The 17875-nt window shown below is 46.1% G+C and overlaps 1 protein-coding gene across 1 annotated transcript; it reads left to right on the forward strand.

Annotated features, from left to right (window-relative positions):
• Positions 1-92: 92 nt before the first annotated feature.
• ZSWIM3 (zinc finger SWIM-type containing 3) lies at positions 93-16298 on the forward strand. The gene is made up of 2 exons (XM_052650480.1): positions 93-420; positions 14375-16298. Exons 1-2 carry the CDS (start codon positions 266-268, stop codon positions 16296-16298), a joined length of 2079 nt encoding a protein of 692 aa, XP_052506440.1. The 5' UTR covers positions 93-265.
• The last annotated feature ends 1577 nt before the right edge of the window (positions 16299-17875 follow it).

Genomic DNA, 17875 nt, shown 5'->3' on the forward strand with positions numbered 1-17875 from the left:
GGATATGACGGTGAGGGGGCGGAGCCTCGAGACTGGATAATTAAGGGCTCAGTGTCATTTTTCCCTACTTGTTGGAGAGCAAACCCACCTAACCCACGGTAACCGTCTCAGGCAGAGGGCTTCTCCTGAGCTCCGTAACAAGGCACCCAATAGAGGCCCGCTCTTAAGGCATCCTGGGAACCAACAGCCTGTAGGCCCTCCTAGGTGACCTCTGATCCCCAGTGTTGATCTTCGTGCAGCCCCTGGCTGGGCCGAGGGGGCGGCCATGGAGCTCGGGAGCTGCTTCAAGACCTACGAGGACTTCAAGGAGTGCTTCAGCGCCTACAAAAAGGAGAACAAGTGTTCCTTCATTCTCAGGGACTGCATCTCCGTCCGGTACCACAACCTCAACCATGGCACCTCTATCCGCGAGGACATCCTGTAAGGGCGTGGCGGGGGCGGGGCAGGAGGGTGGGGAGGAGGCCGGACGGTCCCAAAAAGGAGGGCGGCGTGGAGGAGGGAGTGCACCTGGGCGCCCCCCGACCATGCCCCGTCTCTGAGCAATTCCACATTGAGCACCTGCTTGGTGCCTGGGAAAAGCGCAAAACCTCCACAGGCATCGCCTTTTGACCACCCACGTCACCTCCACTCATTCATGCCTTCATTCCCAGCTTTCCTGGAATTCATGACGACTGCAGTTTATCTCATTTTTTGAGCACCTGCCATATCCCAGACACAAAGTATAGCCTTCACAATGGATAAAAAGGCCTTGGCGAGAATTTTGTTCATGTCTTCTCTTTACAAAGCAGTGACACTGGTCAGTTGTTGGTTGGTTAGATTGGTCATTCATTCTTTCATTCTTTTCTTAGTTCTGTAAATGGTTCTCGAGCTCCAGAGATTAACAAACCGGTTTTCAAACACTTCCCATGTCCCAGGCAGCGTTCTCTATTCTAGGTACGCTTTCACCCACAGGGGTGTATTGAAAATCACAGGTAAATGTTATTTTTCCCATTTGGCAGATGAGAAAAGAGGCTTGGAGGCTAAGCTAAGGGTTGAAAACTCACTTGCCTTCAGGACTCAGGTGAAACAGCCCCGTGTAAGAAAGCTGAACTTTTAATTTAACTATATGAAAAGGAATGATGAAATTATCAACACCAGGTCTTTGTGCTAGGGAGAATAGACGTGTAAACTGGGCAAAATGGAGAACAGGCCAATTAACCGCAGCTGATGGTCTCCATGTGAGAGTGAAGATCCAGTGTTCCCAGATATGGGGCAAATGGAGTTAGCAGTCCAGGCTTTATGTGAATGTGTCCACTTTTTAAAAATTGGAAATCAATTCACATGTGAACATGCTTTCTATGGGCCAACTTGGAGAGTCAAAGTGTATCTGAGTTTGAGACCTCTAGGTTGAGACATTTGGCCAAAGCTCACTCTCTGGCCAGGCAGATGGTGTTTTTTTCCCTGTTCTGAAGTCCAGTGCTGTGCTGGGTACAGATAAATATGAATAAGTAATTAAACTTATGCTCAAAGAGCTTGAGATGGCATAGTACATGGACTAGTGTGTGACAAATGCTTTATTAGATATGTGCAGAGGAAGAAGTGACAAGTGTCTGGGAAGACAGGAAGGGCTTCACACTGGAAGTAATGGTTTCTGCTGGGCTGTGAATGAAAGCAGAAGGCTAGTGCAGAAGTTCAGTGGTTAATATCAAGTATCACAGAGGAGTTTGACCAGAAGGAGCTGTGGAGTGAAGACACAAATATATGAAAGAATGTGGCATGTTTGAGAAACAGTGTAGGATGCCATACCTGGCAGGAGGTCATGTCAGTTGCAGTTCACCCATCAATAAAAGCTTCCCTTGTGGCTTCACTGTAAAGAATCCATCTGTAACACGGAAGACCTGGGTTTGATCCCTAGGTTGGGAAGATCCCCTGGAGAAGGGAAAGGCTACCCACTCCGGTATTCTGGCCTGGAGAATTCCATGGACTGTATAGTCGATGGGGTTGCAAAGAGTTGGACACAACTGAGAGACTTTCATCAATAAAAGTTCATCAAGCTTCCCTGGTGGCTCAGATGGTAAAGAATCCGCCTGCAATTCAGGAGAGTGGGGTTTGATCCCTGAATCAGGAAGATGCCCTGCAGAAGGGCATGGCTACCCAATCCAATACTTTATGGAGAACCCCATAAAGTATGACTGTGAGGTGTTTGGACTTTGATCTATGCCTGTAGCATCTTTCTAAGCAATGAAAGAATGTAAAAAAAAAAAAAAAAAAGCCCTGCTTCAAACTGCTTAACAGTATAGGCCAGATAAAGTGCAATAGCCTCCCTGTTGCTCTCTTGATTAAGTCCAGGACTATTATTAACCTGGCTCACCAGACCATGTAACCCTTTTGACCTCCCCATCTTGCACTGTGTGCTCTATACTCACCGACTGTTACTCCATGATCAGCTCCTGTCCCAAGCCCATAGCTTCCTAGTCCTTGCACTTGACCACTTCTGCTGGTTAGAATAAACTTGTCCATCACTATAGCTCTCTCTTCCTCAAACATCAGTTGTTTTGTATACTATTCTTTCTGTACTGTATATCCTGAACTACAATTTACCTAACATTTTTCTTTAAATTGTTCTAATATTCAAAGAAACTTTAGAACCAATCTAAGTAATACTATATAAGAAGTAACAGTATGCTGGCCAAAAAATAGTATATCTTTTATAAGTAACTATTAAACATTCATGTGTTCTTTGCAGTCATTTTGGACCACTTGTGGAAAACTCTGTCTTGGCTAATTGTTACTTTTCCTTCAGATACTAGCATAATTTCCAAAAAGCCTTTCTTAACTCCCTGAAGCTTAGGTTCAGTGCTCCTACTCTGTGTTCTGACAGCGCTTATTATAGCTCTTTGCACATCTTTTTGGAATATAGTTTACAGAGGTTTCCCTGGTTTGCTGAGCTCTTTGAGGGAGGGACTCTGGTTTACTATTTGTTGCATTCTCACTGATTGACACCATGCTGCTTGCTTAGAATCAAGTCCAAACCCCTCATAAATGCACCTAGACACCCTTCGGGTGGATCACCTCCAGGGTCTAGCACAAGGCTTGTCCCACAGCGGGCCTTAAGTAACCGCTGAATGGATGAGTCATCAAGTAGTAAATGTATAACTCAGTGAAACTGGAGCTGCAGGGACTCAGAGAAAAGTCACAGTGGGCTGGGGAAGTAAGAGAGACAAGAAGGCTTGAGCTGGGCCCTCAGAGACAGGGAGGTGTCAGGAGGTGTATTTTTTATCTGCTGCTGTAACAAATTACCACAAACACAGTGATGAAAGCAACACAAATTTAGTAGCTTACCGTTCTATAGGTTAGAAGTCAGGCCCAGATCTGACTGGGCTAAAACCAAGGCCTCAGCAGAGTTGTATTTCTTTCTGGAGTCCCTGTGCATGTGTGCTAAGTCACTTCAGACTCCATGGACTGCAGCCCTCCAGGCTCCTCTGTCCATGGGATTCTCCAGGCAAGAATACTGGAGTGGGTTGTGTCCTCCAGGGGATCTTCCTGACCCAGGGATCTAACCCAAGTCTCCTGAGGTGCCTGCGTTGCAGGCGGCTTCTTTACCTCTGAGCCACTGGCGGAGCCCCTGGAGTCCCTGTAAGAGAGTCCATTTTCAAGCCTTCCAGCTCCTAGAAGCTGTCCACACTGCTTGACTCATGGTCCCCTTCCAGCTTCTAGAAGCTGTCCACATGCCTTGACTCATGGTCCCCTTCCTCTATCTTCAAACCAGCAGTGGCTGGTGTGGTCCTCGCATCATATCACTCTGATCCTGCCTTGTTCCGTCTCCTTCTCTGGTGCCCCTTCTGCCTCCCTCTTCCATTTTTTAGGATCCTGTGGTTATATTAGGCCCGCCCAGATAATCAATAGTTTCCCTTTTAAAAAATCAGGTAATTAGTACCTTGATTCCATCTGCAATCTTAATTCCCCTTTGCCATCTAACCCAACATATTGACAAATTTTAGAGATGAGGAAGTTGGCATCTTCAGGGGCCCATATGCCTGTGACAGGAGGGTTAACATGCTGGAGGGAAAAGTGATGTGTGAGCCAGTGCATATGTTAACATGCTGTACCTGGAAGGCAGTGAGGAGACATACTTGACTAGAAGGAAGATTTATGCTGGAGCAGTACCAAAAAGAATGGCAGGGACTTAGCTAACAGAGGTGCAGATTAGTTTTATTTAGTTTTTGCAGGTTGAACAGTTTTTTAAATGACTTTGTTTTTGAGTGGTCAATATAGTCATTTAATTTTTTTTTAATGTCAAATTACATCAAAGTTTGCAAAAGGCAATGTCCCTTCCAGTATGTTATCTAGAGACAACCACTCTTATCTTCCTGACATAATCTGAGCTTGAAAAAATATATCTTGTGTATACATATGCACCTTTAAAAAAAAAAGAAACACCGGTGACTGACTTTTTTTTTTGTTTTTGGTGACAATGTACCACATGTGGAATCTTAGTTCCTTAACCAGGGATCAAACTTGGGGCCCCCTGCATTGGAGTCTTCACTGCTGGACCACTGGGGAAGTCCTTTGCATACTACTTTTACATATCATTCTGCACCTTGTTTTTCTCACTTATCAGTGTATTTTGGAGATTACTCCACATCACTCCATTGTATGAGCCATTTGATTCATTGATTTCGGAGACTGTTAACTGAAAACTTACTCCATGCTACTGTCTAGAAACAGTGTTGAAAAACATAAGTTGAGTCCCTGCCTTCATAGAGCTTGCCCTCCAGTCAGGGAGACAAATATTAAACTCTAATTGCAGAAATAACAATTTCCTTAAAATAGTAGTAAGAGGGAATTCCCTGGCTATCCAGTGGTTAGGACTGCTAAGGGCCCAGGTTCCCTCTCTGGTCAGCCTCAAAGCCAATTAGTCAATCAATCAATAAAATAGTAGTAAGAGTCTAGGCCAAAGCCTTGACTGTGTGGATCACAAGAAACTGTGGAAAATTCTGAAAGAGATGGGAATACCAGACCACATGACCTGCCTCTTGAGAAATCTGTATGCAGGTCAGGAAGCCACAGTTAGAACTGGACATGGAACAACAGACTGGTTTCAAATAGGAAAAGGAGTACATCAAGGCTGTATAGTGTCACCCTGCTTATTTAACTTATATGCAGAGTACATCATGAGAAACGCTGGGCTGGAAGAAGCACAAGCTAGAATCAAGATTGCTGGGAGAAATATCAATAACCTCAGATATGCAGATGACACCACCCTTATGGCAGAAAGTGAAGAGGAACTCAAAAGCCTCTTGATGAAAGTGAAAGAGGAGAGTGAAAAAGTTGGCTTAAAGCTCAACATTCAGAAAACGAAGATCATGACATCTGGTCCCATCACTTCATGAGAAATAGATGGGGAAACAGTGGAAACAGTGTCAGACTTTATGTTTTTGGGCTCCAAAATCACTGCAGATGGTGATTGCAGCCATGAAATTAAAAGACGCTTACTCCTTGGAAGAAAAGTTATGACCAACTTTTAGATAGCATATTCAAAAGCAGAGACATTACTTTGCCGACAAAGGTCCACCTAGTCAAGGCTATGGTTTTTCCAGTGGTCATGTATGGATGTGAGAGTTGGACTGTGAAGAAAGCTGAGCGCCAAAGAATTGACGCTTTTGAACTGTGGTATTGGAGAAGACTCTTGAGAGTCCCTTGGACTGCAAGGAGATCCAACCAGTCCATTCTGAAGGAGATCAGCCCTGGGTGTTCTTTGGAAGGAATGATGCTAAAGCTGAAACTCCAGTACTTTGGGCACCTCACGAGACGAGTTGACTCACTGGAAAAGACCCTGATGCTGGGAGGGATTGGGGGCAGGAGGAAAAGGGGATGACAGAGGATGAGATGGCTAGATGGCATCACCTACTTGATGGATGTGAGTTTGCGTGAACCCTGGGAGATGGTGATGGACAGGGAGGCCTGGCGTGCTGCGAATCATGGGGTCGCAAAGAGTCGGAGACGACTGAGCGACTGAACTGAACTGAACTGAACTGAAGAGTCTAGGGAAGACTAGTAGTAAGAGCCAAAGGAACAGTCTAGGGTGCCAGGTGAGCAATGACAAGGAACTTTAATCTTGTACATAGCATGGGTGTTGGCTGACACTTGATGCCAGTGCGGGCTCTTGGGGAGGGAAAAACAGCCATCCCTGATATTTTCTGGAGATGTTTACAGAGCACATTCACTTCCTTACCTGACTTGACCCTCTGAATCTCCTTGTCAGAAGCAGGTTTCACTCTCATTAAATGAGTTAATACATGTAAAGTATTTCTCAGAAGGCCCGCTACACAGAAAATATTCCATAAATATTATTGCCTTTATAATAATGTTATTGTGCAGATTGGGGGAAACGGCCAGGAGAAGTTGAATGTTAAGAGGACTAAAAGTTCTACCTCTCTGCTTTACATTAAGGCTCCTAGTTTCATTATGTAACTCTTTGGAGGCGGTTACCCCCTAGCTCCTCTGTTCTTGAGCAAAAGGGAGGAGAAAAGCTGGATAGAGTCAAGGCAGGCAAGGAGCAGAGGCCCCGGTAGTCAAGGCTTGAAAGAGGAAAATAAGAGAACCTGTAACAAAAACCACCCCCAGCCCCAAAACCACCTGGTGGGAGCCAGGGAAGTCTGAATTTGGGGTACAGTTACAGTCAAGGAAAATAAGAATATGCAGAAATGAGCGAGCAAGTCGGAGCAGGGAGTGGGGTAAGCTTTCTTTCTTTTTTCTTTTTTGGCCGCACCATACAGCATGTGGGATCTTAGTTCCCCAACCAGGAGTTGAACCTGCACCCCTGCATTGGAAGTGCAGAGTCTTAACTACTGGATTGCCAGAGAAGTCAGAAGATTTTCAGAAGTTGTAAGAAAGCATCAAGGTGTTAGAAGTGAAGATCAGACCCATCCTGTTTATTGCCACAGCTCGAAGTTGCCTCTTCAACCACTGGCTTGTAACAACATCCCAGTATTGATTCAGTCAACAAACTTCTAGTGAGAGGTAAAAAGGTTTACCCCTGCAGGCTTGAGCTAGGATAAAAAGATTGAGTGAATTGTGGTCTCTACCCTTGAGGAGAATCATATGCCAGAGCTAGTTTGGGAGGAAGTGAATTCTGAGCAGCTTAGGCCTTCAGCAGAGAGGGAGTGACTGCTTGTTAGGGTGTTGTAAAGGGTATTCTTGGAGCTTGTGTTGGATACTGGCTCTGTGCCAGAGTGCACTGAGCTGGGCTTTTTGAGTTATGTATGGATGTGTGGGATGAGCCCTTCTTTTGTGGGACTGGAGGGCAGGTGGGGGAAATGTTTTCAGGGAGTAATTTAGCAGAGCGGTGTTTCCTGCAACCAGATAGACATGCTACTGGCGGTCAGGTGAGATGATTTTAAGTGTTCATGTTAATATCTAAACATAAAGATCCTCATTAAATAAACTGAGCTGATTTAAAGAAAACCATTTGAAAATACTAATACAAAGATTATAGGAATGGCTAGGGCAGATGGAAGGAGGATCGGTGATTTCTTGACGTTCAGGAAAAGCTGGCGTATCTGTTAAAAGTGAGAACTCTGAAGTCAGAAAGACAGGCTTTAACTCAGTTAAAGACTTCTAATTTCCATGACACAGTTTCATCCTCTGCAAAATGAGGAGGATGTGGCGAAGATTACGAAATACACGTAGTGGTTTAAAAGTGAAGTCCCTCAGTCGTGTCCGACTCTTTGCGACCCCGTGGACTGTAGCCTACCAGGCTTCTCCATCCATGGGATTTTCCAGACAAGAGTACTGGAGTGGGTTGCCATTTCCTTCTCCAGAGTATCTTCCCAACCCAGGGATCAAACCCAGGTCTCCCACATTGTAAGCAAGACGCTCTTGCTAGTGGTTTAAGCACAGTAATATTTGCCAAAGTCATAGTTGTATACATGACAGAAAATGATAGGTATTTTTAAAAGAGTCAGAGAATTGTGTCATGGGAGTTATTACTAAATGACCCAAAATCCCAATCAACTGGAAGATTCTGTGAGTTTTATGCCCAGTTTCCCTTCCCATATTTTTATGTACGACTGTTACGTGTGTTTCTCTTTTTGTTATGTCTTTGGGGGATTGATAGTCTGCAAACATCCTGTGAGGTATTCTGTTGTCTCTCTCCATTGCTGTTCAGTCTAATAGCTACCTTTTTTGAACACTGGAACACCTTCCCAAAAAAGTGTTCAAAAAAGGTAGCTGTTAGACTGAAGACTATCGACCTCAACATCAATCAGTCATAGGTATACATACACATATATGCCCTCCCTTTTGAACCTCCCTCCTCTGCTAAGGATTTTACAGTTTTATTTAATCCCCATCACACCCTTTGAACTAAGCCTTTGTTATCTGAGTTTTCATTTTCCACCTATCCCTGGTGGCTCAGACAGTGAAGCATCTGCCTACACTGCGGGAGACCTGGGTTGGTTCGATCCCTGGGTTGGGAAGATCCCCTGGAGAAAGAAATGGCAACCCACTCCAGTACTGTTCCCTGGAAAATCCCATGGGCCGAGGACCCTGGTAGGCTATAGTCCATGGGATTGCAAAGAGTCAGACATGGATGAGCGACTTCACTTTCTTTCTTTTCTAGTCACAAGGCTGTGTAGGAAAACGAAAATCATGCTAACAAACTAGCCACTTTTAAAATTAGTTACTGCTTAGTCATTCCTTCTTGCTTGTCTCCACCAACTCCATCAACATCTTTGGTAGTCAGTTTCTGGCTAATGAATAGATGAGGTAAACCACAGGATAATACAGTGCAAATAAAATTGATTGCAAACTGAAATAGCATGTCTTCCAAGAGCTGCAGTACTTGGTGAAGTCCCTGAGAGTCACAATAGAGAAATCCTTACATTCCCCACAGCCTTATGCCAGCTGACAGATGGAGAAGGAAAATCAAGGACAATGATGTGATACAGACTTGAAAAGCAAAGGATTTCCAGAGCAAAAAATTAAATTAGGCCCTTGGGAAACATGATAAAGCACAGGAATATTTTGGTAAGATTGACCTTTATATATTGTGAAAGTGAGCCAGAAAATAAAGTATAAGAGTGTTTGGGGGAAATACATCAGGAAAAAAAAAATTGATTCTTCAAGTGGTTCTTTGATTATTTTAAGAATTGGCAGACAGCCACCATTATAGCTTGTTGTTCACTTGCTAAGTTGTGTCCAACTCTTTGCAACCCCATGGACTGCAGCACATCAGGCTTCTCTCTCCCTCACTATCTCCCAAAGTTTGCTCAAATTCATGTCCATTGAGTTGGTGATGCTATCAAACCATCTCATTTTCTGCCACCCTCTTCTCCTTTTGCCCTCAATCTTTCCCAGCATCAGGGTATTTTCTAATAAGTCAGCTCTTTGCATCAGGTGGCCAAAGTATTAGAGCTTCAACTTCAGCATCAGTCCTTCCAATGAATATTCAGGGTTGGTTTCCTTTAGGATGGACTGGTTGGATCTCCTTGCAGTCCAAAGGACTCTCAAGAGTCTTCTCTAGCACCATAATTTGAAAGCATCAGTTCTTCAGTGTTCAGCCTTCTTTATAGTGCAACTCTCACATCTCTGCTGCTGCTGCTAAGTCGCTTCAGTCGTGTCCGACTCTGTGCGACCCCAGAGACGACAGCCCACCAGGCTCCCCCGTCCCTGGGATTCTCCAGGCAAGAACACTGGAGTGGGTTGCCATTTCCTTCTCACATCTCTACATGACTTAAATTTCATTACATATAACATTTTCATAATTTTAGTCTCATTTTTTAAAGATCTGCTCAAATCTTTTTTTCTACTATTTTCTATCAAACATGGATTCTGAAAATGTCTTTTGGGCTGCAATTAACTGAAAATCCTGACTCAAAATGCTTTATTTCTTAGCCCAGAGAAGGTGATTGTTTCAGTGGCTCAGGCTTTCCCTTTCTTTCCACTCTCCATCTTTAGGTCTCAGCTTTGTCCTCAGTGTCTCACCACATGGCACATATGTAGGAGTCACATTCAGAAGAAAAAGCTTGCCTTGGTTTCCTACAGACTTCCTATCATGTTTCTTTGCAGAATTGGGCCGGTATCCACGGCTATTCTTAATGAGATTACCTTAATTGGCTTAGACCAGCCCTGAAGCACTTAGCTGTGTGGGGAGGAATGACAACCTGAATGAAACTGGCCCAAAGGAAGGAAGGAGGGGGGTGGGGGATGTTGGATTAATTACCAACCAATCATGCCTTTTTTTTTAAATTGAAGAATAGTTGAGGGAACTCCCTGGTGGTCCAGTGGCTAAGATGGTTAGGACATGGGCTTTCATTACCATGGACCCAGGTTTGATCCCTAGTTAGAGAACTAAGATCTCCCGAGCCTCAAGATGTGGCCAAAAAAAGAAAGAAAAGAATAGTCACTGTACTACATAAGTTACAGGTGTACAGTATGTGATTCATAATTTTCAAAGATTTTACCCCATTCTTATTATAAAATATTGGCTATATCCCCCATGTTGTACAGCATATCCTCATAGCTTATGTTATACCTAATAGTTTGAAAGTGTTAGTCCCCTACTGCATCCTCCCCCTCCCCCCTTGCCTCTTCCCACTGTTAACCATTAGCTTGTTCCCTGTATCTGTGAGTCCACTTCTTTTTTGTTATATTCTCTAGTTTGTTATATTTTTTAGATCCCACATATAGGTGATATCATATTGTAAATTATCTTTCTCTGCCACAACCTTTTAAACAAATTCACTTTTGTGCGTGCTAAATCACTTCAGCAGTGTCCGACTCTGTGCAGCCCTATGGACTGTATAGCCCGCAGACTCCTCTGTCCATGAGATTCTCTAGGCAAGAATACTGGAGTGGGTTGCCATGCCCTCCTCAGGGGATCTTCCCAACCCAGGGATCAAACTTGAATCTCTGACATCTCTTGCATCGGCAGGCAGGTTCTTTACCACTAGCGCCACTGGGAAGCCTGAATTCACTTTTAGTTGTAGTGATTTTTCTTGGATCAGGTACTGATTATTCAGAGACCTGTGCTCTGGTTATTTCTGTATTTATAGATAAGCTTTGGAGGCTGAGAGGAAATGAAGTGACTTGTTCACTCTCACACAGCTAAGTGGTAAAGCTGGAAATTAAACTCAGATCTTCTGAGTCTTGTTCCTAACTCAGATTATGTTGTCTAAAATGGTTTGACTTCACCTGTAAAAATTCTGTCCATTGCTCAAGGTACAGTTTACATGCAACAAGGACACAAATCTCATGGAAAATTAATCAAAAGCTTTAGTTCTGTTCCAATCCCCATAGTCAGGGGGAATTAGTCTTTATTCAGTTGTAAGTGTATTGCTTATACCTCTGTTTAACCCTTCACTTAGTTTTGACTTTACTGATCGTCTGTGTACTAATCTCCCTGCTCAACAGACTTTGACAGTAGAGCCTAATTTGTCTCCATCACCTTCTGAGCAACTAGTATAGTGTTTGGTACAAAATAGACTTAGCAAATGTTTGAAATTAAACAAAGAACTTGTCCAAAGTTACAGTTAATAGTAGTGCTGGGATAGAAGCCAAGTCACCTGACAGAACTCTCCTGGTGATCTTCCTAATGTGCCGCTCAAACTGTAAGATGAATTTCTTGTCATGCAATCACTCCTTTAATGTGTGTGTTCTGAGTACCTACTCTGTGCCAGCTGCAGTACCGGGCACTGGGAGTACATGGCGGGGGGGGGGGGGGGCGGGGGGGCCAGTCCAGTTAGAGGAAAATAAACACCTACAGAGTAGATTTGGCTGACTTCCTTCCTTCAGGTCCTGGCTGAGCATGCTGGGATAGAAGCACTAAGGGGGATTCAGAAGTATAAAACCCTATCCCTGTCTTGAAGAGAGTCTATGCCTTCATTTGGGAGATAGAAATAAATATAGATTAAAATTACTACGGTGCTCCAATAATTCTTCCGAAAGACTTGTGTATTTCACTGTGTGTAAGTTACAGCTCAATACCAAAGATTAAGGGAAGCAGGAAAAAATGACAGAGGCTTTAACCTAGTGCCCCTGAAGTTTGAAGTGCTTGATGCCAACAAGCGCAGTATGTTTGGAGATCTTTAAGGACCTTATTGAACCTGAATAAAGTATTGAGGGTCAAGTTGAGGAAGGTAAAAATGAGAATTCAGAAGGAGAAATATTTTGGAAGAAGACAGGCAACATAATGGTTAACTACATAGACTGTAGCCATGCAGGCTTCGTTCAAATCCCAGATCCTCCAGTTTTAGCCAGAGGATTTAATCCCAGATTCTCATGCTCAAGAACCTCTTTAAGCCTGTTGTTGCCTCATCTGTAAAATGTGGATGGTAGAACCCTTTTATTAGCATGAAATGATGCATGTAAGGGTTTTACATGGAACTTGGCGTATAGTAATCCTTATACATGCAATAGTGGGAGAAATGAATTTAAAAGACTTAACATACTGGATATAAACCTGGAGAAGGAGGAATTAAAAAGAATGCTGATGTCTCCACAGGGAGGTGCAGTTGTTAATGAACTAGGAAAAGGGGAAAGAGTTTTATGGTTGGCACTCACCAGTGTCTTTTTGTTTTTCTTTTGACTAGGTTAACAAGCATGGATTATGAGCACATAAAGTCAATACAATGTAATGAGCTAAGATCTCTGCCAAGATGTTGAGCCAGCGGAAGGGTAGGGCCCATCCTGAGGGCTTGGGGGAGGCCTCCTAGGAAAGAAGGTAGTTGGATCTAGTCCTGAAGATTGAGTAAGCTCTGAGATGAAGACAGGTGGGTAGGGCATTCCAGACAGAGAGACAACACGAGCAAAGGCAAAGAGGTGAGACACAGTGTAGGGAACCCGGGAAGCAGTTGGTCTTTCTAGGGTAAAATAGAGTAAGACGGTGGGGGCAGTGGAAAACAGGCGGGAGATCAGGCGGAGGCTGTCCCGCGGTCACACCTTGCTGGCCTTGCCGTACCACCGGGCCGCTCCCTGAGCCAGGGATGACATGGCCGCCCCGCTGCTGTGCACACAGCAGGTGCATTTTCAGCCTCAGGCCCTTCCGCCCTGTAATTTCAAGCCAGACATCCTATTTCTCTAAGCTTGCCCCACAGGGTGAGCAAACAGGACCAGATGGATTAGTGTTTGGAAAGGGTTGTTGAGATGCCAGCGTTGTGTCGTGTCATGCCAGAGGCTGAGATTTTTTTTCCCCTTCGTTAATCTTTAGGTTGGGACCTCTCTGAGGAGGAAGGGGTGTGACCTGTCCCACCCACCTGTGGTCCCTGAGTCATTTAGCCAGCCCATCTTTGACAAGCATCTGCTGAAAGAATAACATTTGTGCCAGGTGCTTAGAATACGCTGAGGACTGATTTACTCTTGACACTTGAAAACAGCCCCATCCAATTGGAAAAGTACTGCATAAACACCCAAGAATAGGTCACAAGTCTTAGGAGCTGTAATAACAGTTGATGACTCCTATTTAGAATAAATAAAAAGCTGAACCAGGCTCTGGGCCAAATGCTAGTCGGTGGCTTATTTAAATCTCGTAACAACCCTATTTAGTTTTATTTTATGATGTTAAGGAAACTGCATACAGAGAGGTGAGGTAACTTGCCTAAGGTCAAACAGCTTCTGAGTGGTAGAGCCTGGATTCAAATCCAGGAGTCAGCCTCCAGCCTCCCCACTGTGTAACCACTACTGCTACCCCAAAAATCTGCTAAGCCTTTTGTTCCAAATAAATGCTATGAATCTTAAGTAAGGAGCAATTACTGTGGCTTGAGGGCATCCATAAATGTTTCCTGGAGAAGGTAGGACCTAATTTGGGCCTCAAAGGTAGAAAGGGGGGAGAGAACAGATATTCAGTTTAATTACCAGTTTCCTTTGAGTAGGCACTTTCAGTCTAGAATGGCAATGCTGGCAGAATCCCAGGGATCATCTAGCCTCAGGGTTCTCACTCTCTCAGGATGTAGACATTTTTCTTTAAGTCAAAGACGAACCAAGATCTTTCCTCTTAGAGAGGAAGCCCAGATCTACCCTAACCCCTGAGACCTCTTTTATTTTTGCTGCCTGAAGGAGGAGGCTGTAGTTCTGCTGTTGCTGTTTATCTATTTCCCCTTATATCTTTGCCTCAGATTGACAACTACAGATGGGAAAATGAGAGTAAATAAAAGGAATTGGAGCTTAGAACTTCTGTAGATGCAAATTAAGGGTGTTTTAATTGGATGTGGTCTTGAAGAAAGACCTGACCACTTTGGGACTGGAGTGTGAACGTGAATCTTTCTCTCCCATATCCTGTACCACACTGTGGTCTCTAGGAAATGTATCAGGCACTGTAAGTCCCTACAGGGCCTAGACTTGTAAGAGAAAAATGAGTGGTCAGCACCTGTTTCATTGTTGCTTCTGCCTTCCCTAGATATGTGCAGGTGAAATTTGTCTGTATTCGGACCCAGTCAAACAGGAAGAGAGCAGCAGAAGCAGACATGTGCCCAGCATACTTGCTCCTGCGGTACAATGAGAAACTGGATAGACTGTTCATCAGTGAACTCAACACACAGCATATACACACTGACCCCAAAACCACGGGTCCTAGAGGACACGCCACCGGCAAATCTCAGAAGAAACTCCAGTCTGCACAGCCCGAGGTCAACAAAGACCTTGGCACAGCTGCTAAGTCCCCAGTTGAACCATCGTTTTGCTTAGACAAGGTCCAAATACCCGCCAAGCCAGAGCAGGAGGGCATTACTCCTTCTGACCTGGCCAAGATAGCCAAAGTGATGAAGAACTTTCTTAAGGTGGACGTGGGTTCCATGGCCTCCTTCAGTGTGGGCAGCAGCCGAGACCTGGACCGGCTCAGTTTCCAGAGCAGCAAGATGAGCGATCTGTTTGTCCGCTTCCCGGAGAATCTCTTGCTGCACCGGGTGGAGAATGCCCAGGGCCACATCCTCTACGCTTTCCTGGTGGAGAGCAAGGAGCGAGAGGGGCGGGTGGTGCACTTCGCGGTGCTCAAGGCCGAGACAGCCACTTCCGTGGCCAAGATGCTAAGCATCTTTACGGAGTTCAACTCAGACTGGCCCAAGGTCAAGGTGGTCTTCGTGGACCCATCCTTCCCTCACCGAGCCATCCTGCAGGAGGTCTTTCCTGGTGCCCGCACCCTCCTCTCCATCTATCACACGACCCGACTCTTGGAGAAGAAGCTGCATCGTAGTTCCGCAGATCCGTCCTTTAAACGGCTCATGAAGGAAGCCCTGCGGGAGGCCGTGTTTGTCACCTCCGAGACCAGCCTGCAAAATCTCTGCCAGATGTCCCGGGCCCTGCTCGACGAGCAGCTTTTCAGCTTCCTGCAGGCCCACTGGTTCTCCTGTGAACTGCTGTGGTACATGCACGTCAGGAAGGGCCTGCACGCCTGTAGCACCTACATGGACAGTCTGGACGTCGTCACCAGCAAGGTGTCGAGCCTCTTCCGGGAGCAGCAGTCCCTGCTGGACTGCATCCTCCGCTTCGTGGATTACATAGACTTCTTTAACACCAAAGGCGTGAAGAACTTGCCCACTGCTCCCCCCAAGTTAAAGAGAGCCCGGTCAGCAAACACGGCCCCCAAGTCCAAGAAGCCTTCTGTCATCTGCAGAGGGAGCCTCAGCAGGCCCCCTGTGCAGGATGCCAAGCCAGAGCAGGTGCAGGGGCCGCCATGGCAGCCTCCCCAGGGGCAGCCCTCGCAGGGTGGCATGCTGGCCTCCTTACACCAGAGTGGCTCCGACCTGGCCTACAAGCTGTGCCACAATGAGTGGGTGGTGGTGCAGAGCTCCACGCACCTGGTGGACGTGGCTGGCTGTGCCGTGGACGTGCAGCTGCTCGAGGACTCCCATCAGGTGAGCAAAGACGGCTGCAGCTGCAGCTGCTCCTTTCAGCAGCGGTATCACCTGCCATGCCGGCACATCCTGGCACTGCTGCACACCAGCCAGAGGCCCGTGAGTGAAGCCATGGTGTGCCGCCGGTGGCAGAAGAGGTACCAGCACCTCCTCGGGCCCAGCGGGGAGCTCCGGGACCCCATTCTGATCCCGGCAGATGCAGGCCAGCCAGGGGAGCCGGGACGGAATGACATGATTCAGGACCTAAGCAGGGAGCTTGCAAATCTGCTGATGCAGAGTGAGGGACCAGAGCTGGAGGAGCGCTGCTCCACGCTGCGCAAGATTGTGGACATCTGGGCGGCCCCCTGCCAGCCTCCTGAGCCCAGTCACCAGCCAGGGGACTTCAGGGATGTGGGCTGCCTCCCTTTCCTCTGGGGAAAGCAGGAGGAAGGGGAGGGACTGGCTCCTGCCGGCGCCACCATTCACGGTTGAAGCACTTGCGCTGGCAGGCTAGGCCGCCAGCCCCTCTCCCTAGCAGTCTGAGAGCTCAAAGCGGGCAGGACATGCTCGGGGTCAGCGTTTTAACCAACGTCTTTCTAGGTAGGGTTAGGAAAATGGTTCCGAGAGAAAGAAGAGGAACCCTACTGTGTGACAGTCCTTTGAATCTGCCCCATTTCTGCCCTGCCTTTGGTTTTCCTTGGGAGCCTCATTCATTGTTCAAGGCCAAAGTTATTTCCATGGAGAAAGGTCATTCCTCTTTCCGCCTCAACCCCTGAGATCAGACCTTACTAACTTTACAGAGATGATAACCCAGCCCCAGGATAGGGGGAGATAAAACGGACCTGGTTTCAGGGACTAAAGGGAAGGAGCGTGCTACTTGGCTGTTGCTGCTCTTTACAAAGAATGTGTTTGTACCTATTTTTATTCATATTAAAGTTTTGTTTTGTTTCTGTTCTTTAAATAAAAGCAAATAAGCAAGAGAAATGTGTTCTGCCTGAACAGTGAAGGAATCTGGGTGTTGTGCAGCCAAATAGAGTGCGATGCCTCAAATTCAATGATTAGCGATCCTCCCCTTGCTTCATCCTCTTCCTGCAACCAAGTCTTCAACATGGACTTCAGGCTGCCTCATATTCTAGCCTGAAGAAGCCAAATAGATTGGGAGGGAAGAAACCTGGGTCCAAGACTTGACTGCTCTCAACTTGCTGGGCAACTGTGGGCAAGTCCTTAATTTCTTTGACCCCAGTTTCCTCATCTGCAAAAACGAATCCATTGGCCTGTTCTAATCCCAGTTTCCCTTCTAGATTCAATGGAGGTTTAAGCACCAACACAGACTTTTGTTGTTGTTGCTAGTTTGTAACCTTAGTCACCTAAAGCCTGGTAGCTTCCCAGCTTTCCAAGAACCATCTTCAACAGAACCGAGGTCAAAAGATGGTAGTCAATCCTGCTTCTTGCACTAGTTCACCATGACCTTAACAGTCACAACACTATTCTGGATCTTGCCTGTAAAATACTGGAGGGGTTGGGCTGAGCAATACCCAAGTTCAGCTCTCTCAAGAAGACCTCGATCTCCTCAGTTCCGAGAGTTGGGCCCCTCGACCCTTGGCGAGAAGCAAAATTTGAGACCCGGGCCTCAGCTTCCCCATAAGACGGGACACAGTGCAATCACACAGGCACCGCTTCCTACCCTCCTGGGGCTTTGGAATTTGACCAGAGAAGACAAAAAAAATCTTGAAACGCTGCTATTTATTTTCTTTTTGCTTTTTGCCCTCTGAGGGAGTTTCCATAGTAACCCGCCCTTCCAGCCCTCTTCCCAGAAGTGTGGCTCCGCAGTTCAGCTTCAGAGCTCAGACTCCAAAGGATGCTAGTGTCTTCGGGCTCTCATTGGTTGCCGCCAGCCGAGCCCCTCGTAACCCTGGTAACAGCGCCCGCCCACAAGTCGCCGGGCTATGATTGGTCGTTGCCACAAAGTCCGAAAGCGAATTCCTCAGGCCATTGGCCCGAGTCACAGGAAGCTGGCACCGCGGTTGGTGAGCCTAGAGGTCAGTCAGAGTCAGAGGCAGGGTCAAATA

The sequence above is a fragment of the Budorcas taxicolor genome, chromosome 13, assembly GCF_023091745.1.
Source record: "Budorcas taxicolor isolate Tak-1 chromosome 13, Takin1.1, whole genome shotgun sequence".
Lineage (NCBI taxonomy): Eukaryota > Metazoa > Chordata > Mammalia > Artiodactyla > Bovidae > Budorcas > Budorcas taxicolor.